Genomic DNA, 27,625 nt, shown 5'->3' with positions numbered 1-27,625 from the left:
TAAGGATTATGTTTATGCAGATACGGTGGACTGAATTTAGATGCTTTCTTATAAAGGCTGCACGGAGGAGTCCTGAAAGAAAATACCCCTGGAACATTTTGCCGGTCTTGTTTCACGAAGGAATGTAAACAAGCGCATCTGTGTGTGCGCTTGCCTGCATGCCCAAATACAGGTATGCGGGCACGTTTGTGTGTAAACGCTCTGTATCTGTGTGGATCTTACAAGAGACAGAGAGATCTATGGATGTGGCCACTAAACAAATTATAGAATTTCATAGATCCATCTTCTCTTTTGTTCTTTATCAAGGCATTTTCTCTCATCTGTCCCCAGCTCCAGTCCATGGTGCTCAGTGTGAGGCAGCAGTCGCCTCACAAACCCCTGGACTTTACATAGCAACAGGAGGTGAAAAAACAGTCCCTAATTGGCCACTTGTCCTGTACCTGTATGAGATTTATTTTATTTTTCTTCATGGTGAGACAGTTATTTCTTTATTTTTCCACTGAGTGAGAAAAGAGTTAGACGAGAAAGAGAATAATGAATAATCAGATTTTGGGGGGGGTGGAAGGATACAGCAAAGGGATACAGTTAGATGAAGAGGGAGACACACAGACAAGGGGGAGAGGTACAGAGAGAAGGTGGCGTGAAACAGAGGGGAGGACATGAGTCAGAGAGAGAGGGGCAGAGATATGGAAGGAGTGAGAAAGGGACAGATTAAAAAAGGGGAGACATGAAGGTACAGTATACTTTGAGTGGTTGTGCAGACTGTTGGGTAAGAGGGAGGGAAATAAGGAGGTTGAGAGGTGGGTAGGGAAGGATAAAGAGGTAGGGAGGGGGGCGGAATGGGAACAGCAGAGCATTGGAGTTCTAGTCATAGAACTCATTATAAATAGAAACAGACTTGTTCCCTCTCGGCTTTTCCTCCAATTAAAACAGACCGTGTGCCTTTGGAGGGCATGCAGCAGTTTAGCTCTGTAACCATTACATTACCCTGTGTTCTAAACCCAGCTAAACGGTGTGTGTTTGTGTGTGCGCATGTGCGTGCAGTACAGGGATAGGGTTAACCTGCATGGATTGCTGTTGTACATTAGTCATGAGAGGCCTGAGCAATGCTCTAACTTCAACCAAAACATTTTTTTTATTTTTTTATTTGTATAGTATGATTCAAATATTCAGAACATTCTCAAATGTTCTTTCCTTCCTGTATTCGGCTCCCTATTAGCTGTTTCTTTAGCAACTGAGGGGGAGAAATACACAAGATACAGTCTGTTACAATGACATAACGTAGACACAGACAGTGCACATGACTGTGAACGACGATGATGAGACAGCCTATAGTGAAGAGGTCAGTGACATCAACGTCAGCAAGACACAGGAGCTGATTGTGGATTACAGGAAACGGAGGGCTGAGCATGCCCCCATCCACATCGACGGGGCTGTAGTGGAGCGTGTCGAAATCTTCAAGTTCCTCGGTGTCCACATCACTAAAGAATTATCATGGCCTACACACACCAACACAGCCATGAAGAAGGCAGGAGGCTGAAAAGATTTGGCACGGGCCCTCAGATCGTCAAAAGGTTCTACAGCTGCACCATCGAGAGCATCCTGACTGGCTGCATCACTGCCTGGTATGGCAACTGCTCGGCATCCGATCGCAAGGCGCTTCAGAGGGTAGTGCGTATGGCCGAGTACATAACTGGAGCCGAGCTCCCTGCCATCCAGGACCTCTATACCAGGCAGTGTCAGAGGAAGGCCCTAAAAGTTGACAAAGACTCCAGCTACAAAAGTTATAGAATCTTTGCTACTGCACAGCAAACGGTATCGATGCACCAAGTCTGGAACAAAAGGGACCCTGAAAAGATTCTACCACCTATATAGCAGCCATACGACTGCTATATCGTTAAAACTCTCTGCGTTGACCCTTTTTGGTTCAACTCTTTTGCTGCTACTGTTTATCTATCCTGTTGCCTAGTCACTTTATCCCTACCTAGACTACATGACCAAAAATATGTGGACACCCCTTGAAATGAGTGGATTCGGCTATTTCAGTCACACCCGTTGCTGACGTGTATAAAATCAAGCATACATCTATGCAATCTCCATAGACAAACATTGGCAGTAAAATGGCCAGTACCGAAGAGCTAAGTGACTTTCAACATGGTACAGTCATTGGATTCCACCTTTCCAACAAGTCAGTTCGTCAAATTTCTGCCCTGCTAGAGCTCAACTATAAATGCTGTTATTGTAAAGTGGAAACGTCTAGGAGACTTTGTGGCAACAGTTTGGGGTAGGCCCTTTCCTGTTTCAGTATGACAATGCCCCGTGCACAAAGCGAGGTCCAATTATTTGTTGAGATCGGTGTGGAAGAACTTGACTGGCCAGCACAAAGCCCTGACCTCAACCCCATCAAACACCTTTGGGATATAATTAGAACTCTGACTACGAGCCAGGCCTAGTCGCCTAACGTCATTTCCCAAACTCACTAATGCTCTTGTGGCTGAATGGAAGCAAGTCCCCTACAGTAATGTTCCAACATCTAGTGGAAAGCCTTTCCAGACGAGTGGAGGCTGTTATAACAGCAAAGGGGAGAACAACTCCATATTAATGCCCCTGATTTCGGAATTAGATGTTCGGCAAGCAGGTGTCCAAATACTTTTGGTCATTTTGTGTATATGTACATACAGTATCTACCTAAATTACCACATACCCCTGCACATCAACTTAGTGTTGGTGCCCTCTGTATATAGTTATTTTAACTCATTGTGTATTCATTCCTTGTGTTATTATTTTTATTTCACTTTTTTCTCTCTGTATTGTAGAGAAGGGCCTGTAACAAAACATTTCACTATTAGTCTACGCCTTTTGTTTACAAAACATGTAACAAATAAGATTTTATTTTGACTTACCTCTAGTGAAACACAAAGCCATTATTAGTGACCTGCAAAAAAGAACAGCAATGCCCTACTGTTTATGTGACCATTCTCATACTTGGTAAGACCACTGTTGGTTTCACAACTGAAAGCCCCCCTGGTTGGATCAGGAGCCCTCCTCTGAATATTGGGTGGCCCCCTCTGTGTATAGGCTCCCTCTGTTTATCGGGGACCCCTCTGTGTATAGGCAGAGCACTGCTGACGTGGGCTATGTGAGTGACTGTCAGAGACTGACATAACAAGTGGGAAACTGCTGATGCACGACCCATTTTCAAAATTGCACCTTGTGTATTATGCTTTTCTAACTCTCAACAGTCAGTTGCGACACCAACTGGGTTCCCAAAAGTTTTGTTGTGGTTTTCATGGGAAGTTTTGTTATTGTTCTCTGAACAATTTGAGAACATGACTTTAAATAGAACCATGGGGAAACATGTAGGAAACATTATGCTGAAGTACTGAAATTCCCACAGAAGAACATTGTTTCTTAACATTCTTGGAAAAATTTGAGAACATGACTTCAAATAGAACCATGAGGAAATCTGTAGCAACCGTTATGCTGAATTACTGAAATTCCCACAGAAGAACGTTGTTTCTCAAAGGCCCAGTACAATAAAAAATATAGTTTCTCCTATGTTTTATATCATATTGTACAACAGCTGATGAAACTACCACTGTAAAAGTGTGAAAACATTTGATCAGTGTTATTTCCTGATAGTTGCTGGCTGAAAATGCAATCCACACAGGACCTTCTAATCAGCAGATTTGCATGAGCGGGAGTTTTTGGTTTCCATGGTGATATCATCATGCAGATTGGTTAATAGACCAATAACAAAGAGAGTTCCAAACCTCTCTGCCAAAAACAGCTAATTTTCAGTCTTCCCCTCCCCACTCAGACCACTCCTAGACAGTCTATAGCAAAATTCTTGCTTGGGAACTAGTATGCTAAAAAGGTACCATAGTTACAATCTGATGCCATTTTCAAAACAACTGGGAACTGGAAACTCGGAGATCTCAGACTTCAGTGGGTTCATTCCAACTCGGGGAACTCTGGGTTCTTTCTAGAGCCCGAATTCTCTGAACTGAAGATCACTGACGTCATGATTTGACATCAATGATCTTTGACCAGTTGTCTTGAAAAGCACAATAAGTGAGTCGAGTAAACTATCCCTTCACCTCATTTTCTTATAAGATCTTTGGTCTGCTAGACACTTATGTGATAACCAGAATGCATTGTATGATGTCAACAAACATAATGGCAAATAGCTTAGCATTAGCTTATCAACCTTGAAAAACCGTCAAAAAAGTATTTTACACACATCATATGTGTCCATTACAATCTATGTAAGAATTGGAATGTATGAATTGTTACCAGTACTTGAAAACGTGAATAAAACAGTAAATACATTATGCTCCATACAGTGCATGCGGTATGCTACAGTAGAAACGACAACACAATATACAGAAAATAAGGCACTTACTTTGATAGGAACACACACATGTTCAAAGTTATTATTTGTGCGGAAAACAACAATGAAGGCAATGCAGGTGCCAGCCAGAAAATGTGCCATGGGGAAAAGGTTATTTTTTTGAAAACTCAGTTTCGAACTTCAGTTTTACACACATAATAAGACAACACAATATGAATAATATGATATGCTTTACTAGAATGTGTTTTATTAAAAATAAAGAATAAGTATAAAGAGACCATAATTTAGACAAGTTAAATACAGTGGGAAGAAGGGTACAGAGGTTAAAGAGCAATACTGGAACTGAGTGGTCACCTCGCCATTGTTCCTGTAAACAGCCGAGGGATAGGGGTGTAGAAATGCAACCACTCACACATTCAGTGGCCACAGACATAGCCACAGACTGACCATCCACCAGACCAAAATTAAAGTTTACAATGCTTGTTTTCATTTTTTTCTTTCTTTTTTACAATTACATTGTTTCCAAACAGAGCAAAACAAGTTATTTTTTAGTCTCTGACAGGGAAAGAGGAATAAGGCATCCACAAGTCAAATTCAATAAGAATCAATGGGCACCAATCTCAATGACCTCCCCGCAAAAAACACACAAAATAAATGCTCCTCCAAACAGCAAATCACAGGGGTGTTAAATACAGATTTATTTTGGTTTTAATAACAATGCCATCAGAGAGTGGATTTTATAAAGTAAAACTGGAATGGAGTCCAAGTCCAAAGTTTAGAGTATTTACATTTTGTTATATTTAACCTTTATTTAACTAGGCAAGTCCTTTAATTAAGAACAAATTTGTATTTACATTGACAGCCTACCCTGGCCAAATCCAGATGATGCTGGGCCAATTGTGTGCTGCCCTATGGAACTCTCAATCACACCCAGATGTGATATAGCCTGGATTTGAACCAGGGACTGTAGTGACACCACTTGCACTGAGATGCAGTACCTTAGACCACTGCACCACTCGGGTATTGCATTTTAAGAAAAAATCTAATTTCTGAGAACACAACACATCTCCCACCCAATAGTTATAATATCGGGGAACCGCCATCTTCCAGTTCTGTAGTATTAGCCGTCTAGCTAAAAGAGTTTTAAGCAACAGTGTCCAACTGAACTCTTGACAGAGGGCTGCCTATGGGCAGTACTCCAAAAAGTGCTTTTCCTGTAGCTGAGCAAAAGAGGCAAATGTATCGTCAAAGAATAATTGGGCCAGTGAAGAGGGGCCTAGTGAGTGCCAGATGTCAAAAGCCCCATCATTTAAAGATGGAGGAAATCAAATGTTCTGATTGGACCTGATAGGGAAAGCCTCTAAGGCTAAACGGAATTGATTCCAAATTTGAAGAGAATGCTTTACAATTGGGTTGACACACCTTTTGCCTCGGGACAGTGGGAGAGACGAGCACAACACAGAGGAAAGTGCAACAGGTTTACGTGATTCAGACTCGATCTGGATCCAGAGTGGTCTTGGGCCAATAGTATCAGTCTGTAGCCAGTACAAAAGGGCTCTGAAATTTGCAGCCCAATAGAATGTCTGAAATGTTGGTAGAGTAAAAACCACCCAATGCCTTAGGCTTCTGTAAATTATTTTCTACAAATCCACGGTACCTTGCTATGCCAAATAAAATACATGAATGCTTGGTTCAGTGAATTGAAAAAAGATTATGGAATAAAAATAGGTAAACATTGAAGTAAATATAAACATTTGGGCCACACATTCATTTTAATGACGTTAACCTTTCCAATAAGAGAAAGAGAGAGACTTCCAAAAAGTGTAAATATTTTCTTAGAGCAACTTTTTCCTTAAACAAATTGGAATATTTCCTTTAAAATCCCAAGTAGGGGAATTGATCCTGGACAATCCTAAACTGAATGCTTGTAAAAGAGCACCCCTACAGTATCGGTGGGTCCCCCGCGGGACAGTTGAGCTAATGTAGGCTAATGTGATTAGCATGAGCATAAGTAACAAGAACATTTCCTAGGACATAGACATATCTGATATTGGCAGAAAGCTTACATTCTTGTTAATCTAACTGCACTGTCCAATTTACAGTAGCTATTAATAAACCAATTAGACACATTTGGCCAGTCTTGATACAAAATGTTTGAACAGAAATGCAATGATTCAATGGATCAGTCTAAAACGTTGCACACGCACTGCTGCCATCTAGTGGCCAAAATCTAAATTGCGCCTGGGATGGAATAATACTTTATGGCCTTTCTCTTGCATTTTGAAGATGATGGTACAAAATACACAAAAACATGTTTTTTTCTTTGTATTATCTTTTACCAGACTAAATGTGTAACATTCTCCAATATTAATTTAAAATTTCCACAAACAAGTGTTTCCTTTCAAATGTATATGCATATCCTCACTTCAGGTCCTGAGCTACAGGCAGTTTGCTCTCCTAGCTGTTGTTGAGAAAATAGAGCAAGCACACTTTTGGTTATTTTGTTTGGAACACAACCCTGCATCCCTGCAATCACTCAATTACTGTTGTTTACTCAATCCAAAAATGGTCCATTTATAAATCGCAATCTGGGTGAGGTGGGCATCATTTGAAACCTTGTTCTATTGCCAACATGGCTAGCTAAGTTATAAAATATGATATTACAGTGTTAGGCATTCACAAAGCAATTCCGGGAAACACATCATTTTGGTGCGCACAGAAAGGAGTCATAAGTGCATTCAGTTGCGTGTGCCGCTGTGATAATATTTTTCTTCACAATATGCTCATTCTGTTCAGAACAACCCAGGGTATGACGCCATGTCATCTGGTAACTGTACATCAAACATAGTGATCATAAACACTGACACTGTATATGACATGAGTTTTATGATGTGCAGTGCATATTTGTACTCACAGGTTTTTGGCTTGCTTGTATGATATCAAAGGGGTATTTATTATAATCAACATCTCATAAAAAAAACAATACAGTCTTCTTCATTTACAGCATTTTCCTCACTTCGACAACAAACACGTTCCCCAATTACTGGGAGGGATTGTCGCACGTGATCCTCAAGTTCACCACTCACGTTCCACACTAGTTGTTTACATTAAAGTAATAATTTAACATTTCAATAAATGTGTAATGTGTGATATGTCATTAAAAGTACAATGTTATTCAGTTGGAACATGAACATTTTAAGTAAGGTCAATATGAGGGTAAACATATTTCCAAAATGTACCTGCAGAAAAGGATGCTGTGTAATATGCAAATGTTTTTTGCATATACTTTTTGGAAAGTATATTTAAGTAAATTGTGTGGACATTTAAGTTAAATATGCCTTTTTGTTAAAGTATACTCGTGTATATTTTCTTGAGATGTGAAAAAGTGGAAGCAGAATCATTATCACTGTCATCTTTCTCTGTACTCTTCAGAGACCTCATTTAGAAACCGTGCATGCACATTTGCATTTTTTTTAGATGCATGCCAGCAAAGCCATGACAAAACATAACACTAAACAATACATTAATTGCACTATAACGGTGACAAACTATGCCCACAAACTGTTAGGGCCTACATAAAGCTGTCCCCGACAGCTGAGCTTTCCTTTCAGCACCATGGAGTGAATCAATACTACACCTGGCTATCAGCAGAGCCTTGTCTGTCAGCGAAACAGTGCATTCAGCCTTATTTAGTGCTTCCTTTTTACAATCCATAGCTGATATGGCTGAATTGCTTGAATAAATATGGTTTTTAATGACTCTTTTTTTTTTTTTTTTTTTTTGCAAACATTTCTAGCATGATGTTTTTGCTTTGTCATCATGGGGCATTGTGTGTAGATTAATGGTGGTGGGGGGGGAGCAATTTTAGAATAAGTCTGTAACGTAGCAAAGGGTGGAAAATGTCAAAGGGTCTGAAAACTTTCCGAATGCGTTGTATATCAACACTCTTCCACTGATCCTCCACATGCCATCGCAAACAATAGATTGGATTTATTTCCCCACAGCTCAAAGGGTCTACACCGCCAGGCATGTTCTCTCCAACAGCCCCATCATTGCCCATTTACTTATTGATGCAGCAATGGAAGCTGAGCTACAGTCTGTCTCCTCAGAGCCCAGGGAAAGTCTTACAGCTCTCCACGGTGCAACTCTGCCCATATACCATCTCATCTCCTTCCCCCAATAGCCCAGCAATACAGAGTAATCTACTGTAACAGAGGAGCCAGAATGTCACTCTAACTTCACCAAGGGACTGATCCATCAAGTTGTCACAGCCATAGACCACCACGAGCCCTGCTGGCAAAGAGGGGATGAAGGATTACATGGTGATGTCATCAACTCCAGGTTTTGCAGTAATTCTATTTCTATGGTCTATCTGCTCTGGGAGCCAAATGGAACACGACTTCCTCAGAAGCGAATGCAGCAAAGTATGGTGTGAATAAATGACCGTCAATTTTGCATGTCTCCTCCAGGAGGATCTCTGATCTGATTCACTGATGTCAGCCCCCTTTGATTTAATGGATAAACCCGTTAATGATAATGTTTGCAAATACAATGAGAACGTTTCTATAGACATATAGGAAGGAAACAACGATTTGCCCTTCGGTTAAAATCAAAACACGTAATTAGGCGTTAGATCCTATTTTGAGGAGGGTGCGTGGACAGCCTGGGCTCCTCCCATTGGCTTGTCGTCACCATGGAGAGCGCGGCAGCGGGCAGGGTCCATATGTAAACCAGAGGTGGACTCATCAGAGCCCCAATGATTGTTTGTTTCCCCCACAGTTACTCTGTCTGACGGAAGGTAGGTTAGTTAGGCAACCCATGTGAAGCGAATCACGGAAAGTATTAAGGGGACAGGGACAGACGCATGTGAGCGACGTTGAACAATTTTCTATTTCTATCGGGAAGAGTGGTAGGGAAACACTTCAGGCCAACGGTGAGTTCCTGTGATCCAACAGGTCCTTCGTTTGTCTTGCAGCCTACCGGTCGGCTCATCGCCGCTTTTCGATCAGTGACACTGTGAGTCGGTCTGTGTCTATTTTACAAGTTGTTCTGCTGTCTGTGTCTATTTTACAAGTTGTTCTGCTATCAGGGACCGTCCCGCCTAAATCGAGGTATTATGTTTAGTGCGTAAAAGTTGTTCAACGGCGCATAATGTGAAATAGGCTACAAACGTAATGGTTACATCATATCCTGGCTTATAGGCAACCGTGTACATTTCACTAGATATGCAAATGATTGCTTCCACCAAACAGAATCATTAAACAGATGCGCACAATACAGGCCATTACGCCGCTCTCGGATAGGTTATGCGCACTTATGCACACTTACTGGAAACTTCTCGTTAATGAAAGTCAGTGCCTGAAGGGGGAAAACATTCTAAACTAAACACTCTAAATGTACTTATTTTAAAACATGATTTGTTTAATGTTAAGGTATTTCAGAGACCTACACTATTTATAGCAAATAAACCTAAATGATTCATTCTTTATTTTATTTTATTACTTATTGTTATTTAGGACCGGATAAAATCAATAAAGTCTTATCATGTTCTCATTAGTCCACCTGGACCTATTAGCCCGAAACATTTTAATTAGACTGCATGATTTGCCAACAGCTCGCAGATACAGCGCGGGTAGGCTACCTATATTATGAGATTATTATGGACAAGAGCGCAATTATTTGTAATTGTCAAACGGCAGCCAAGCGTCGATCACTAGAATAAGATCCTGGATATTTATTGGAAAGGAGCTTCAAGCTCGTCACCTTGCATATTCACCACCCTGTGAAGTTCCTAACTTATCTGTAGCCTAATAAAGTGCATGCTTTCTAGAGTCGTAGTAGGAAGACCACACAACATATCATCACTTGACTTCAAGTTAACTTCGACATGATGATTATTATATAAATATTTGCGCATAAAGGAGTTTCCACCGCCATTTCTCTCATAATTAATTTTATAGACACAGAAAGATCCCACCATGTTGAACGAACAAATTGTCTGTTTGCGTTTATAAAATTGTACCGACATTTCATGTTTCCATGAGCCCGGTCTTGACTTTTTTTTCATGCGTCAGGTAATTCACACGCATGAAATGGTTTTATGGAAACGTGGTTATTGATTACATTTTTTACACTATTTCAGCTGAAAAGCATCCCACTTAGCTTAAAAACAATGTTCCCCAGAGAATGTTCCCAGGGGACCATCATAAGACCTCCCAATGACTAGTAAAATGAAAGTACTGAGAATGTCCTAAAAAAGTTTTGACATGGTCCTCAGTGAAGTCCTGGTAACTTTTACAGGGAGCTACAAAAAAAGTCCCCCAGGGAACGTTTACGTGACATCCCCTTGACTAGCATGAAACGTCCCATTGTGGGCATTGAATGTCCCAGGGATAACGTCCTAACAGAACCAAATAGGAACCTATTTGTAATGTTACCTAATGGACATCAAAATGCCTTATTACTATATATGTAACGTTCTGAGTGTAGTGGGTGAGAAGTCAGGCGCATGAAGCAGAGAGTTCAGGGTAGTGCTACTTTAATGCACAAAACGGGGAAGATAAGCCAACCCCACGAAAACACAGCGCGTATAACAAAACAAACGCCCCAAACACGGGGACTTAAACTGTCCAGCAAAACCCACGAAATGGGAAAACACGTAACTCACAGACGTGCACAAAAGTTACACAAAACAGAAGGTCACAATAATTAATCCCGCACAAAGAACCAGGCGGGCCGGCTGACTAATAAAGCCTCACTAATTATACCCAACTCAAAACAGGTGTCCTCAATAAACACATAAGGAGGGGGAGGAAAGAATCAGTGGCAGCTAGTAGACCGGCGAGCGCCACCCGAACGGGAAGGGGAGCCACCTTCGGTCGGAGTCGTGACAATATAACGTTATACTGAGACCAAACCGTGACCTGTACTGAACATTGTCTAATGGTCCCGAGGTTAATGCATGTTTTACGGCTCCTAGAATGTTCTCAGAACGTCAGTGGGGTAAGGTCTCGCCAAAACCCTTAAATGGACCTAATGAGAACGTTGCCTAATGTTGTTTTCGACTTACCCTGTTTGATAGGTTCATACTTTTGAGAACCACCCACTTTTCCACATTTGCCTTTATGAACTCTCCCACTCTTATCTTTCTGTATGCACAGTTTGAATTACACGTTGACACAAGGGGATGTCGTTTCCTACCTACCTGTGACTGTATGACATCATCACGTTTTGTCCTTCTGTGTCTGCAGCTAGCTAACTTCAGGCTCTGGGGGGAAGCATGTGGCTCCTGGAGAAGTTCCGTGGTTCTCATGGCTGTCACTCTGCGTCATCGGGGGACAAGCAGCAGAACCAGACAGACCCCGTCTCCATTCACACCAACATCATCACCCCCGGTAAGATCCCCGACTTCTTCATCCCCCACAAACTCATCTGCTGCCCCCCAGAGACAGAGTCCCTCACGCCGGAGCCCCAGCCCCACTCCACCTTGCACCCCTACACCTCCGAGCACGCAATCTGCAGCCAGACCCAGGGCAGCTGCAACCTGAACCCCCGCAGCCCGCGCCTGCTCTCTCGTCTTGCCGAGGACACCCGCAACCTTTTGAGGGCCTCTAACCGCCACATCATCCAGATTAAGAGCACAGACGATCCAGGGAGCGGGGTAGGGGAGGGGGGAGACACCAACGCAGAGCCACAGTCCCAGACAGACATGTCCCTGCCTTACGTCCCCAAGGTCCAGACCTCGTATGGGTTCTCCACACTGGTGGAGAGCCCCCACAGCCACCGCAAGGAGTCCATCTTCCACAGAGACCCCAGCAGCCCCCATACCTCCCCGGGCTCCCAGAGACACAACCGGGGGGAGAACCACCTGACGCCCTCTGTCCCCAACCCCTACCGCTACTTCAGTGGGGGTGAGAGCGACACGTGCTCTTCGGCCGAGTCCTCCCCCATTACCTCCCCCCTCCTCACCCGCTCCGCCTCCCTCCTCCGATCCATCACACAGGAGACGCAGGCCAAGGTAAACAGTAAGGATGTTAACATCTAAGGATGATCACTTTAAGTACATGTTTTTAAAATACATTTAGCTCAGAATTTTGTGTATATGGCCCTATATTATATAATCATCCCTTCCCTTCACAGATTTTTTCTCCCTCTCAGGTATCTCGTGCCAAGCATACCCTGGCACGCCGCAGATCCCTGTCCACGAATGACTGCAGCTCGCCCGACACCAGCCCCAGCCTGCAGCGCCGCCGCCTGCGCTGCCCTCCCTCCCCTACCTTCCGCGGACGCAAGGGGACCGGCTCTGGGGGGGCGAGTTCAGACCTCCTCCAGCGTGAGCACTCGGTCAACCTCAACAAAGGTGGCACGCTGAGGCTCAGCACTCACTATGATGCCGAGGCAGCCCGGCTGAGGGTCCGAGTGCTCGCCGCCGAGGACCTGTACGAGAAACAGACGGACGTGAAGAGCATCAACTGCTGCGTGTCTCTTTACCTGAACCCAGGCAAGCAGCAGAAGCAGAGGAGCACCATCATCAATAACAGCAGGAACCCCATGTTCAACGAGGACTTCTTCTTTGACGCAGTGCCGGCCGCCCAGGTCAAGAGCCTGGCCATGAAGATGAAGGTGGTGAACAAGGGAACCAGTCTGAAGAGAGATGTGCTGCTGGGGGAGAGGGAGGTGCTGCTGAGCGAGCTACTGCCAGGCATCTAGAGATTCAGGCTTTCTTTGGGTTCTGTTTGGATTGACTGAGATCGAACCCTGAGGTAGAGCTCTTTTTTTGAAATTGTGTCCCTTAGTGGAACTAGTTGGATTGGTCACCTTGGACACCCAGCACTGTAGCAAATCAGAGTGAGGTGGTGTGTGATGTGTGGGTGTGTGTATGTTTGTGTGTGTTTTAGGGTTGAATATTTTCCTGATGTTTTCCAAATGTTCAATCCCGAGAATAAATCCCTTTTCTACCAGGTAACCCAGTATTTCATGTCAAACCCGGAAGTGTCATTCAAAAGCATTATAAAGCATATAAATACACTGTCTGGATTTGATTATAGCTTTGATCAACATGAAAATTCAAACCTGATGCTACCTGAGCCTGATGGGCCATATATTAAATACATGTTATGAACCCTACATAAACAACATTTAAAATGCCCAAGCCCAAAAAGCCTAAATGATTGTGACATTATCTAATACATACAGGCTACTGCACCTTATGCACGACCGAAAACCATAAAAGCCCATAGATATAGCGAGCTAAATGCTCTCTTAGGTAAATACATGAAACTAGTTTCAGAAGCTAATCTTTTTGAGTTTGTACTGTAATATACTGTTATATGGACTTAAATTACGCACATCATTCAAGACCATGATAAACCATGACATTGCTTTTTTTTTAGGTTTTGTTTACTCGCACCAAAGAAAGTAAGTGAAAGTACAAATAAATTAAAAAAACTGTTAAACTGTGTGAAGAAGAGTTTTGAAGCCCAAAAGTGGCTTATATGAAAACCACACCACGAATATAAGTACAAAACAAACTAAACGTTTGGTCAAACAGTTAAAGCACGTTAATTATAATTGTGCATGATACACTAAGTATACTTGAAAAAACATGTTTGATTATGTGTGTGTGAGAGAGTTAGGCTACATGGAGGGGGTTACTGGGTAGTTTGGTTCATCAGGCTGACCCCCAGTGTTTGCTTGAAGTTATTTAGGGATGATGAGGTTTTGGTGATGTGAAGACAAGGTTATCGCAGTGTCTTGTGTTATATAGATGGATTTCAGAATTAACCTGAAATGATCTATTGAAGGGTTTAGGTGAACTGTCTAGGAAGTGTGATTATTTGTAGATGAAAGTGCATAATGGGCTTATTTTAATGTCGTAAATAGACAAGATATTGAGTTTCTAAAATAAAGGTGCAGATGGAGACAGGTAATTAGAGTTGGATGCTAAATGAGTGGTAAATAGCCTCCAGCGTGGCGCAGTGGTCGAAGGCACTGCATCGCAGTCCTGGGCTGTGTCGCAATTGGCCCAGCGCCGTCCGGTTTAGGGGAGGGTTTGGCCAGCTGGGATGTCCTTGTCCCATCACGCTCTAGTGACTCCTTATGGCAGGCTGGGCGCATGCACGCTGACTTCGGTCGCCAGCTTCTACGTTGTTTCCTCTGTCAATAAGCAGTGCGTCTTGGCGGGGTTGTGTTTCGGAGGATGCACGGCTCTCGACCCCTCGCCTCTCCCGAGTCCGTACGGGAGTTGCAGCGATGGGACAAGACTGTAACTACCAATTTGTGTAAAACGTTTTAAAAGTAAAAAAAAACAAACATTAGTGGTAAATTAGACGTGCATTCAGTCTTTATATGACTGTAGCATAAACTATGCTGCAGCAAATGTAGACCTACCTGTCAAAATAAAAAAAGTTACCATGATGAGATAGATGCTAAGTCTACATACATTGTGAACTACGCTCGATACTGAGATGGGCGGTACAGTATGTCCCTACCCTGAGCGTTGATTCGTCATGCAGAGGCCGTAGAGAAGCCAGATTTAGACATAGCACATACAATAATTTAACAATTCTATTTCACTGCAAGCTGTTCATTTACATTACCAGTCAAAACGTTGGATACACCTACTCATTCAAGGGTTTTTCTTTACTATTTTTTACATTGTAGAATAATAGTGAAGACATAACTATGAAATAACACATATGGAATCATGTAGTAACCAAACAAGTTGATCGTGTTTCTTGGCCCGAGCAAGTCTCTTCTTCTTCTTGGTGTTCTTTAGTAGTGGTTTCTTTTCAGCAATTCGACAATGAAGGCCTGATTCACGCTGTCTCTTCAGAACAGTTGATGTTGAGATGTGTCTTGACATTTTACGGATTGACTGACCTTCATGTCTTAAAGTAACGATGGACAGTCATTTCTCTTTGCTTATATGGCAGGGTCTACAGGAAATCACGGACTACAAAAAGAAACCCAGCCACGTCACGGACACCGACGTCTTGCTTCAAGACAACCTAAATATCTTTTCCCGCTTTGAGGATAATACAGTACCACCGACACGGCCCGCTACCAAGGACTGCGGGCTCTCCTTCTCCGAGGCTGACGTGAGTAAGACATTAACCACCGCAAGGCTGCCGGACCTGTGCAATTGGCTCCTGGATTTCCTGACGGGCCGCCCCCAGGTGGTGAAGGTAGGAAACAACATCTCCACTTCGCTGATCCTCAACACTGGGGCCCCACAAGGGTGCGTGCTCAGCCCCCTCCTGTACTCCCTGTTCACCCATGACTGCGTGGCCATGCATGCCTCCAACTCAATCATGAAGTTTGCAGACAACACAACAGTAGTAGGCTTGATCACCATCAATGACGAGATCGCCTATAGGGAGGAGGTGAAGGCACTCGGAGTGTGGTGTCAGGAAAACAACCGCTCAATCAAAGTCAACAAAACAAAGGAGATGATCGGGGACTTCAGGAAACCTCAGGAGGCTGAAGAAATTTGGCTTGTTACCTGAAACCCTCACAAACTTTTACAGATGTACAATTAAGAGCATCCTACCGGGCTCTCCAGAGGGTGGTGCGGTGTGCACAATGGATCACTGGGGGCAAACTACCTGCCCTCCAGGACACCATCAGCACCTGTTGTCACAGGAAGGCCAAAAGATCATCAAGAACAACAACCACCTGAGCCACAGCCTGTTCACCCCGCTACTATCCAGAAGGTGAGGTTTCACAGGTGCATCAAAGCTGGGACAGAGAGACACAAAAATAGCTTTTATCTCGAGGCCAACAGGCAGTTAAACATCCGTCACTAACACAGAGAGGCTGCTGCCTACATACAGATTTGAAATCATTGGCCACAGTCACTTTAATAATGCCACTTTAATAATGCCACCTTTAATAATGCCACTTTAATAATGTTTACATATCTTTCATTACTCATCCCACATGTATACAGTGAGCACCATAATTCATTGGACAGTGACCATTTTTTTTGTTATTTTGGTTCTGTATTCTAGAACTTTGAGTTTGAAAGGATACAATGACAATGAGGGTGAAGTGCAGACTGTCAGCTTTAATTTGAGGGTATTTTCATACATATCAGATGAACCGTTTAGAAATTATAGAAGCTTTTGTACATAGTCCCCCCTATTTTCGGGCATCAAAAAACATTGGACAGTTTAGCATAATGTAGAATAAAGTAATCATTGTTAATATTCGGTTGCATATCCTTTGCATGCAATTACTGCTTGAAATCTGATGCATCGACATCACCAGACGCTGGGTATCTTCCCTGGTGATGCTCTGCCAGGCTTGTACTGCAGCCATCTTCAGTTCCTGCTTGTTTTGGGGACTTATTGCCTTCAGTCTCCTCTTCAGCATGTAAAATGTATGTTCAATTGGATTCAGATCCGGTGATTGACTCGGCCAGTCAAGGATTTTCCACTTTTTGGCCATCAAAACCGCCTTCGTTGCTCTAGCAGTATGTTTAGGGTCATTGTCTTGTTGCATGATGATGTGCCTTCCAATGAGTTTGGAGGCATTTGTTTTATCTGAGCAGGTAAAATATTTCTGTAGACTTCAAAATGCATTGTTCTACTTCTATCTGCAGTCACATCATCGATGAAGACAAGTGAGCCTGTTCCACTGGCAGCCATACAGGCCCAAGCCATTAACACCCCCTCCACCATGTTTGGATGAGGTGGTATGCTTTGGATCATGGGCATGTCTTTTTTTCTCTCCACACTTTCCTCTTTCCATCACTCTGGTACATGTTAATCTTTCTCATCTGTCCACAATACTTTTTTTTCAGAACTCTTGGGGCTCTTTTAGGTGCTTTTTAATATGGCCTTTCTGTTCTTCAGGCTTATCAGTGGTTTGCATCTTGTAGTGTATTCTCTGTAGTCCTGCTGGTGTAGTCTTCTATGTATGGTAGACTTTGACACATCTACACCTGCATCCAGGAGAGTGTTTTTGATCTGTTGGGCTGTTGTCAGGGGGTTTTCTTCACCATAGAGAGTATTCTGTGGTCATCCACTGCAGTGGTCTTCCTCAGTCTACTGGGTCTTTTGACATAATTGAGTTCCAAATTGAAGATTTGACATAATTGAAGAACCAAATTGTTGACTTGGGCATGCCAAGGGTTTTTGCAATGTTCCTGATTGATTGATTTTCATTTCTGAGCCTTATGATGGCCAGCTTCATCTGCATCAACACTGCTGTCTTCCTCATGTTGTCACACCCCAACAACAACCTACAAAGGCAATAGCAAAGTCTAGAATCAATACTATTCACCAACAGCTCTCCTGCATTCACTAACGAGACAAATGAATACACCTGACTAACGAGACACATCTGTGAAGCCAATTCAACAAATACTTGTAGTACCTTAAAATGGGGGGACCATGTACAAAAGGTGCTGTCATTTCTAAATGGTTCATCCGATATGTATGAAAATACCCTCAAATTAAAGCTGACAGTCTGCACTTCACCCTCGGTGTCATTGTATCCTTTCAAACTCAGTGCTAAAGTACAGAACCAAAATAACAAAAATGGTCACTGTCCAATGAATTATGGTGCTCATTGTTATACTGTATTTTTATACCATCTATTGCATCTTGCCTATGCCACTCTGTCATCACTCATCCATATATTCTTATTCCATCTCTTTACTTAGATTTGTGTGTAGTAGGTAGTTGTTGTGGAATTGTTAGATATTACTGCACTGCCGGAACTAGAAGCACAAGCATTTCACTACCATCGCAATAACATCTGCTAACCATGTGTATGTGACCAATAACATTTGATTTGATTTTGATTCGATTTTAGCTGTTTTTGCCATAATATGGACTTTGTCTTTTGCCAAATAGGGCTATCTTCTGTATACCACCCCTACCTGCAGCAAACACTGAAACGGGAAAGTTTTTTATCTTCATTCAAAGACTCAATCATGGACACTCTTACTGATGTTTGTGGCTGTTTTGTGTGATGTAATGTTGTCTCTACCTTACCCTTTGTGCTGTTGTCTGTGTCCAATAATGTTTGTACCATGTTTTGTGCTGCCGCCATGTTGTGTGCTACCATGCTGTGTTGTCATGGTTTTGCTGCAATGCTATGTTGTCTTAGGGCTCTCTCTATGTAATGTTGTCTCTCTTGTCGTGATGTGTGTTTTGTCCTATATATATTATAATTTTTAATTCCAATCTCCGTCCCCGCAGGAGGCCGTTTGGTAGGCCGTCATTGTAAATGGGAATTTGTTCTTAACTGACTTGCCTAGTTAACCTTTATTTAATTTTTTGTTTAATGTAATAAAATACAACTGATTGGCTCAAGCGCATTAAGGAAAGAAATTCCACAAATTAACTTTTAAGAAGGCACCTGTTAATTGAAATGCATTCCAGGTGACTACCTCATGAAGCTTATTGAGAGAATGCCAAGAGTGTGCAAAGCTGTCATCAAGGCTAGAGGAATGTCAAATCTAAAATATATTTTGATATGTTTAGCGCTTTTTTGGGTTACTACATGATTCCATATGAGTTATTTCATCATTTTGAGGTCTTTACTGTTGTTCCACAATGTAGAAAATAGTAAAAAAGAAAAACCTTTGAATGAGTAGGTGTGTCCTCATTTTTGACTGGTACTGTAACGGTTTTCTTCCTGGGAAGGAGAGGAGGACCAAAATGCAGCGTGGTTATTTATAAACATCTTTAATGAAAGGTGAACACTATACAAAATAAGAAAACGTGGAAAAACCGTAACAGTCCTAACTGGTGCAAAACACAGAGACAGGAACAATCACCCACAAGATACCTAAAGAATATGGCTGCCTAAATATGGTTCCCAATCAGAGACAACGATAAACACCTGCCTCTGATTGAGAACCACTCCCGGCAACCATAGACTTACCTAGAACACTCAACTGAACACAACCCCATAGACTGCAAAACCCCTAGACAAAACTAGACACACAAATCACCCATGTCACACCCTGGCCTAACCAACATAATAAAGAAAACACAGAAATACTAAGGCCAGGGCGTGACAGGTACTGTAAATCATTTATTATAATTTACCGATTTCTCAGTTATTTATCCCGGGAAAAGGGATTGGTTTTGGGCGGTAAAATCCCTGTAAATCTCGGTAACCAGGTTCCCAATCAGAGACAACGATAAACACCTGCCTCTGATTGAGAACCACTCCCGGCAACCATAGACTTACCTAGAACACTCAACTGAACACAACCCCATAGACTGCAAAACCCCTAGACAAAACTAGACACACAAATCACCCATGTCACACCCTGGCCTAACCAACATAATAAAGAAAACACAGAAATACTAAGGCCAGGGCGTGACAGGTACTGTAAATCATTAATTATAATTTACAGATTTCTCAGTTATTTATCCCGGGAAAAGGGATTGGTTTTGGGCGGTAAAATCCCTGTAAATCTCGGTAACCAGGTTCCCGCCATACAACCCTAGTGTTTTTTTCCACAAAGTGGATTTGATTGAATTCTATCATCACCTTAGCTTTACTACTGCTGTCAGTAGGTAAGATATCTCCCTCTTTATGTTGTGTTGCTGAACTGTCATTCATCCTGATATCTTTATTGATTCACTTGATAATTATTTTATTATACAGTACATATAACTGTGTTACTACATCTGTATCATAGTGATATGTATCTTAATTGTATAACCTGTTTCGGGAGAAGTTCAGATTCCATAGTTCATTTTTGATTAATCCAAATGGAATGTTAATATGATTGGTGTTTGTGTGACATGTTGGAATGCCCATTAAAAAGCTTAAACTAATATTAACCCTTTCAGTGATACTGTAGCTAGATCCTGTTTTCTCTCAACATATTTTGTGACAATGAGCTCAGCAAACAAAGACCAACTGCTAAATGACCAGGGCCTGTATTCATAAAGCGTCTCAGTCAGAGTGCTAATCTAGGATCAGGTCCCCCCCCCCTGTCTACATACTCATATTTATTATTATCTAAGAGGATAAACTGATCCTAGAGCAGCACTAGAGGCTTTATTAGATGCACTATACTCAAAGATAGATGCACTATTGTTTAGATGCACTATACCATCTATCGGCGTTTTAATTTCACCATCTTTTGATCTTATCGAACAGTATCTAAATTGGTTCTAAGAAACAAGGCTTTTTGCAGCGTTTCTCAGTGCTTTCGAACATCCATTTATATTTTTTCAAACTTTTCTTTCCTTTTCATCAGCTCTCATTTGAAGGAGTCAAATAGCAGGTATTAACGGTCTCATCAGGGAGAGAGATGACAGTAGATCTTCTGTTATTATACCTACCCGAAATGGCTGAAAGATTGCACTTGGGGAGGGGGAGCTTTCATTGGTTGAACTCAGTCAAATAAATAAAAAATCTGCACGGGAATGGCTCAGTATCTATCTCCGTCTCTCTAGCTCTGTTTCTTTCTCTGTCTGTCAGTCTGTCTCTTTGAGTCTGTCTGTATGTTTGTCTGCCTGCCTGTCGGCGTCTGTCTGTTTCACAGACACATATAACTACCAGTTGGCGATGCTCATATCTGGATTGGTTCATACCAACTCACTTCTCCAGAGAGATGAATTATTATATATTTTTTTCATGTCGAGAGCTCTAAATCCAGATGAGAATAGCAGAGCGAGATGAAATTACTATTGTTGCTTCCTCTAGACTCTCCTGTTTCATATGCAAGTGGAGCTGTGACTTTCACAGGCACAGGAAATCGTTCCTTTGTCTGGATTGGCAAGAAAATGTGACACATCACGCCCTATGCAAATGTGGGGGCTGAAACCTGACACTTCAAGTCAGCTCTGCTAAGAGAGTGGGAGTGGAGAGACCACAAATAGGACTTTCTGGCACTATAAAGCACGGGACCCTATGACATTCACAGAGCGCTTTGTACATCAAAATGTCGGTCGGAACAGGTCCAGAACCACATCTAAGAGGTACTTGATGGTGAAATCAACCAAACGAAGTTGAAGCAATGTGAATGAAGCTCCATCTTCGAACAATGACTGATATTAGTTACACTTGTCTTTGATAAATTACTTTGTTGATAATAGTGGAGAATAAATAAAACTGTTTTTATACTATGATAGATTCTTGAGAGTTATCAAAAAATGACCCACGGCTAGACAATGTACAGTATGCCTAATTTAAAGCTGAAAAATTGTCACGTTTCGAGTACCACCTCCGGAGGTCGCAGGCAAGACTGGCCTAGTCACCCCCTCCAAGCAGTCAACAGAATTATCTTCAAACGAAATGCTCCTACAGTAAAAATCTTCATAGCAGTGCAATGTTTTTCGAAACAGATGAAATATTTTACATTGTATTATGTTTTTAGCCTGTGCTTAGTAGCATAGGCTATATGCTGCGAGTGCTCACATGTGGAACACATGGCATTGTGGTTATTCTACAGTTTGGCAAATGTAGTTGTTCGAAATGTAGTTGCTGTTACATCATTTAAAAAATGTTTAATTGTGCGTCACCCCTTGCTACTGTTGCTCTGATTGGTGAACCCCTGATCCAGTCACAGTTCTTTGTCTGTTGACAAGGTCAGGGACACTCACAAAGTTTTCAACTTACGTTGTTCATATATAAAGTCAATATTATTCAACATGTCTTGGGGTTCAAACTCACAACAATTTGGGTTACAGCATTCCCCCTACAAATTGCTGAGATAAGTAAATCAAATTAAACTCACTATTCTCTCACCATTAACTGATAATGCTCACATACTCTACATGGTGGCTTAGCAGGAATACCAGAATGCTGTGAACCAAGGGGTTGTGAGTTCAAATCCCAGGTGAGGACTTGTTTAATAATAATAATTACTGTATGTGAAAAGCACTGTTTATATGTCTTTAACCTTGCCAACAGACACACTTTTAAGGTCCAAACATACCAAGACAGTTGTGAAGAGGGCACAACATAACCTTTTCCCCCTCAGGATACTGAAAAGATTTGGCATGGGTCCCCAGATCCCCAAAAGGTTCTACAGCTGCACCATCGAGAGCATCCTGACCGGTTGCATCACCGCCTGGTATGGCAACTGCTCGGCATCTGACTGTAAGGCGCAACAGAGGCTAGTGCGAACGGCCCAGTACATCACTGGTGCCAAGCTCCCTGCTATCCAGGACCTATATAATAGGACCTATATAATAATGTCAGATGAAAGCCCATAAAATTGTCAGAGACTGTTTTCTCTGCTGCAGTACCGGAGCGCCAAGTCTAGGACCAAAAGGCTCATCAACAGCTTCTACCCCCAAGCCGTAAGACTGCTAAACAATTCCTAAAATCGCTACGGGACAATTTACATTGTCCCCCTCCCTTTTGTACACTGCTGCTACTCGCTGTTTGTTACCTATGCATAGTCACTTCGCACCCACCTACATGTACAGGTTACCTCAACTAGCCTGTGCCCCTGCACACTGACTCGGTACCCCCTGTATATAACCTCGTTATTGTTATTCTTATTGTGTTACCTTTTATTACTTTTTATTTTAGTCTACTTCGTAAATGTTTTCTTCTTCTTGATCTGCACTTTTGGTTAAAGGCTTGGTAGTAAGCATTTCACGGTTAAGTCTACACTTGTTGTACTCGGGGCATGTGACAAATACAGTTTGATTTGATTTGATGACTGACACACAGGGATGTTCTTGCGACACGCCTAGAACATGAATATCTTGTATTCTGAGAACTTGGCAACCATGTTCTGTGTGACGTTGATGAAATATTCTCCTAGCCTTCAGAAAACTGGACACCGGAATGTTCTTGCAATGTTCCCATGAAACGTGTCTAGAAGATTAATATCTTATATTCTGAGAACATGGCAACCATGTTCTGTGTGACGTTGATGGAACATTCGCCTAACCCTCAGAAAACTGGACAAAGGAACGTTCTTGCAACATTCCAATTAAAGGTGTCGAACATTAATATATAATATTCTGAGAACATGGTAACCACGTTCTGGGTAAGTTCTTTGTGACATTAAAATGAATTGTTTCTTGGAAACAGTCCTTGCATGTGACTGGAACATTCCTATGAAAACTTTAGGTAATGACCAAATGAGACTCTTAAGGGAACATTCTCTAAAGGTGTGGGGAAAGTTTGTTGTTAGCTGGGGTGGCCAGTAGTGTTCACACCAGTAGTGTTCACCTGGTATCAGTGAGGAGAACAAGGCCCTTAAGTGTTTTAAAAGTATATATACTGTATATAAATGTCACATTTATTTAACCAGGTAGGCCAGTTGAGAACAACTTCTCATTTACAACTGCGACCTGGCCAAGATAAAGCAAAGCAGTGCAACAAAAACAACACAGAGTTACACATAAACAAACGTACAGTCAATAACGCAATAGAAAAATCTATGTACAGCGTGTGCAAATGTAGAAAAGTAATAATAAATCATTTACATTTAGCATTAACACTGGCGTGACAGATGTGCAGATGATGATGTGCAAGTAGAGATACTGGGGTGCAAAAGAGCAAGAGGATAAATAACAAAATGGGGATGAGGTAGTTGGGTGTGCTTTTTACAGATTGGCTGTGCACAGGTACAGTGATCGGTAAGCTGCTCTGACAGCTGATGCTTAACGTTAGAGAGGGAGATATAAGACTCCAGCTTCAGTGATTTTTGCAATTCATTCCAATCATTGGCAGCAGAGAACTGGAAGGAAAGGCGGCCAAATGAAGTGTTGGCTTTGGGGATGACCAGTGACATATACCTGCTGGAGTGCGTGCTATGGGTGGGTGTTGCTATGGTGACCAGTGAGCTGAGATAAGGTGGGGCTTTACCTAGCAAAGACTTATAGATGACCTGGAGCCAGTGGGTTTGGCGACGAATATGTAGTGAGGGCCAGCCAATGAAAGCATACAGGTCGCAGTGGTGGGTAGTATATGGGGCTTTGGTGACAAAACGGATTGCACTGTGATAGACTACATCCAGTTTGCTGAGTAGAGTGTTGGAGGCTATTTTGTAAATAACATCGCAGAAGTCAAGGATTGGTAGGACAGTCAGTTTTACAAGGGTACGTTTGGCTGCATGAGTGAAGGAGACTTTGTTGCGAAATAGGAAGCCGATTCTAGATTCAATTTTGGATTGGAGATGCTTAATGTAAGTCTGGAAGGAGAGTTTACAGTCTAACCAGACACCTAGGTATTTGTAATTGTCCACATATTCTAATTCAGAACCGTCCAGAGTAGTGATGCTAGCCGGGCGGGCGGGCGTGGGCAACAATTGGTTGAACAGCATACATTTAGTTTTACTAGCATTTAAAATCAGTTGGAGGCCACGGAAGGAGTATTGTATGGCATTGAAGCTTGTTTGGAAGTTAGTTAACACAGTGTCCAAATAAGGGCCAGAAATATGCAGAATGGTGTCATCTGCATAGAGGTGTATTAGAGAATTACCAGCAGCAAGAGCGACATCATTGATATATACAAAGAAAAGAGTTTGCCCGGGAATTGAACCCTGTGGCACCTCCATAGAGACTGCCAGAGATCCGGACAACAGGCCCTCCAAATTGACACACTGAACTCTATCAGAGAAGTAGTTTGTGAACCAGGTGAGGCAGTCATTTGAGAAACCAAGGCTATTGAGTCTGCCGATAAGAATGGAGTGATGGCCAGAGTCGAAAGCCTTGGCCAAGTTGATGAAGACGGCTGCACAGTACTGGCTTTTATCGATGGTGGTTATGATATCGTTTAGGACCTTGAGTGTGGCTGAGGTGCGCTCATGACCAGCTCGGAAACCAGATTGCATTGTGGAGAAGGTACGGTGGGATTCGAAATGGTCGGTGATCTGTTTGTTAACTTGGATTTCGAAGATTTTACAAAGGCAGGGCAGGATGGATATAGGTCTATAACAGTTTGGGTCTAGAGTGTCTCCCCCTTTGAAGAGGGGAATGACCGTGGCAGCTTTCCAATCTTTGGGGATCTCAGACAATACGAAGGAGAGGTTGAGCAGGCTAGTAATAGAGGTTGCAACAATTTCGGCTGATAATTTTAGAAAGAGAGGGTCCAGATTGTCTAGCCCAGCTGATTTGTAGGGATCCAGATTTTGCAGCTCTCTCAGAACAGAAGCTGTCTGGTTTTGGGTGAAGGAGAAGTGGGGGAGGCTTGGGCAATATGCTGCAGGGGGTGCAGAGCTGTTGGCCGGGGTAGGTAGGGTTAGCCAGGTGGAAAGCATGGCCAGCCGTAGAAAATTTATTGAAATAATAAATTATCGTAGATTTATTTCCTCAGTGCAGTAGGCAGCTGAGGGGAGGAGCTCTTATTCTCCATGGACTTTACAGTGTCCCAAAACATTTTGGAGTTAGTGCTACAGGATGCAAATTTCTGTTTAGAAAAGCTAGCCTTAGCATTCCTAACTGACTGAGTAAATTGGTTCCTCACTTCCCTGAAACGTTGCATATCGCGGGGGCTATTCGATGCTAATGGAGAATGCCACAAGATGTTTTTGGGCTGGTCAAGGGCAGTCAAGTCTGTGGTGAACCAAGGGCTATATCTGTTCTTAGTTCTACATTTTTTTTGAATGGGGCATGCTTATTTAAGATGGCGAGGAAACACTTTCGAAGAGCAATCATGCATCCTCTACTGACAGGATGAGGTCAATATCCTTCCAGGATACCCGGGCCAGGTCGACTAGAAAGGTCTGCTCGTTGAAGTGTTTTAGGGAGCGGTTGACAGTGATGAGGGGTGGTCGTTTGACCACGGACCCATCACGCACGCAGGCAATGAGGCAGTGATCACTGATATCCTGATTGAAGACAGCAGAGGTGTATTTAGAGGGCAAGTTGGTAAGGATGATATCTAAGAGGTGTGAGATTCTGAATGACAGAGTTTCCAACCCACATGTCTGGTTTGGAACCAGAATGGATATGAACGCAAGTAGAAGCAAGGTGGTTGGAGAGTGGTACATTTACATTTAAGGAATATTTCACTCCCAACAGTAAAGCTAGCTACATATTCAGACATCAGAAGTAGCTTGCACAGAACATTTTGGTAACTTTCTACAAAATTGCATTAGGTTGCAAAATGTTACTAATTGGTAACATTGTCTCAACGTTGTAGTTTGGGGAAAACCAAACGATAACATTAATCAAAGTAGAAATGACAGTTTAGAATGTTTCTCACAAAACATTTTCAAATGGCTGTTTTTGAAACATTTTCCAACATTGTAAATGGTCGTGGTGTCATACCAACTGGCACAAAACCTTAATGCAACGTTATGCAACGTTGTAATCGGGTTGTATAAGGTTTCAGCTGGCAACGTTTTATGCACAACCAAAACTAACCTTTGCCAACGTTCCAATACAGCTTAAAATGGTTTCTCTTGAAACGTTTTGATGTTTGAGTTTTCCAAAACATTCTCCAACATTGTATAAGGTTGTGGAATGGTACCAGCTTGCATGACACCTTACTTCAATGTTTTGCGATATTGTACAAGGTTGTGAATTGATTTGATATTTTAGAATGTTCAAGGTTCTTCAGTAAACTGACAATTATTAAGAAGACAAAAAAATGGCTGTCCAGCAAGCAAACCATTTGAATTGAAAAATAATATTTTGTCAATTTGAAGAAATATGTTTGACAGCTTGTTTTATTACTTTGAAATGTACTTTTATTATGCAGACCTGCTAGCTAACTAACTAAACTGTCATTAGCAAGCACAGTGAAATATAGAACTGCGTATTGACTTTGTTTCAGGGGCTATGGATCAGAGAGAGGACCATGCCAAATATCTCAAAGTTTAATGTACAATGATTTCATCCAGTACATTTTGTTGACCCATATTCATACATGTTTTCTTAATTCAATAGTATCAATGCAACCTGGAACATTGCAAAATGTTTTGAAACGTTTATTGGTAACACACACACAAAACAAAACTTTTCAAAATGTTTTCACAACCTTACAGCAACCAGCTGGGCTCATGTCCAGATGTGTCCATTTCCCACACCATCTGTTGTGTAGTTCCATCAAGCTATGCTTCAACTGTCACTGAAACTATAGGGAGTGACTGTGTACCTTACTATCTGTAACTTGACTGACGGGAGGGAGGGAGGGAGGGAGGGAATGTGGGGAACGAGAGAGAGTGAGGAAGGGTTGGAGGGTGGGACAATGGAAAGGTAAGGATACATGTGGAAGGGAACGTCTTATCAGACTCGTTCTTCCACAGAGCTGGGCCGCTTGAACGATGATTGCTGTTGGTGAAAGAAGACATTTGTGTGTGCATCCGGAGCATAGAACACACAT

The 27,625-nt window shown here is 42.2% G+C and overlaps 1 protein-coding gene and 1 long non-coding RNA gene across 4 annotated transcripts in view; one reads left to right on the top strand and one right to left on the bottom strand.

Moving 5' to 3' along the window:
• The window catches only part of LOC149970704 (uncharacterized), a 193,236-nt gene that overhangs the window by 122,717 nt on the left and 42,894 nt on the right, over nt 1-27,625 (bottom strand). The window lies entirely within an intron of this gene.
• LOC110508444 (C2 calcium-dependent domain-containing protein 4C) lies at nt 9,039-13,381 on the top strand. Of its 3 annotated transcripts, none has more exons than XM_021588966.3 (3): nt 9,039-9,287; nt 11,605-12,371; nt 12,494-13,381. In XM_021588966.3, exons 2-3 carry the CDS (start codon nt 11,634-11,636, stop codon nt 13,061-13,063), a joined length of 1,308 nt encoding a protein of 435 aa, XP_021444641.3. In that variant the 5' UTR covers nt 9,039-9,287; nt 11,605-11,633; the 3' UTR covers nt 13,064-13,381. The 3 variants fall into 3 exon arrangements, with proteins under 3 accessions (XP_021444641.3, XP_021444640.3, XP_021444642.3); XM_021588965.3 differs by having other exon boundaries at nt 9,042-9,370; XM_021588967.3 differs by lacking the exon at nt 9,039-9,287 and adding an exon at nt 11,272-11,356.

The sequence above is a fragment of the Oncorhynchus mykiss genome, chromosome 28, assembly GCF_057628025.1.
Source record: "Oncorhynchus mykiss isolate SJ-2025 chromosome 28, ASM5762802v1, whole genome shotgun sequence".
NCBI classification, from domain to species: domain Eukaryota; kingdom Metazoa; phylum Chordata; class Actinopteri; order Salmoniformes; family Salmonidae; genus Oncorhynchus; species Oncorhynchus mykiss.
This window is presented reverse-complemented; position numbering and strand designations above follow the sequence as displayed.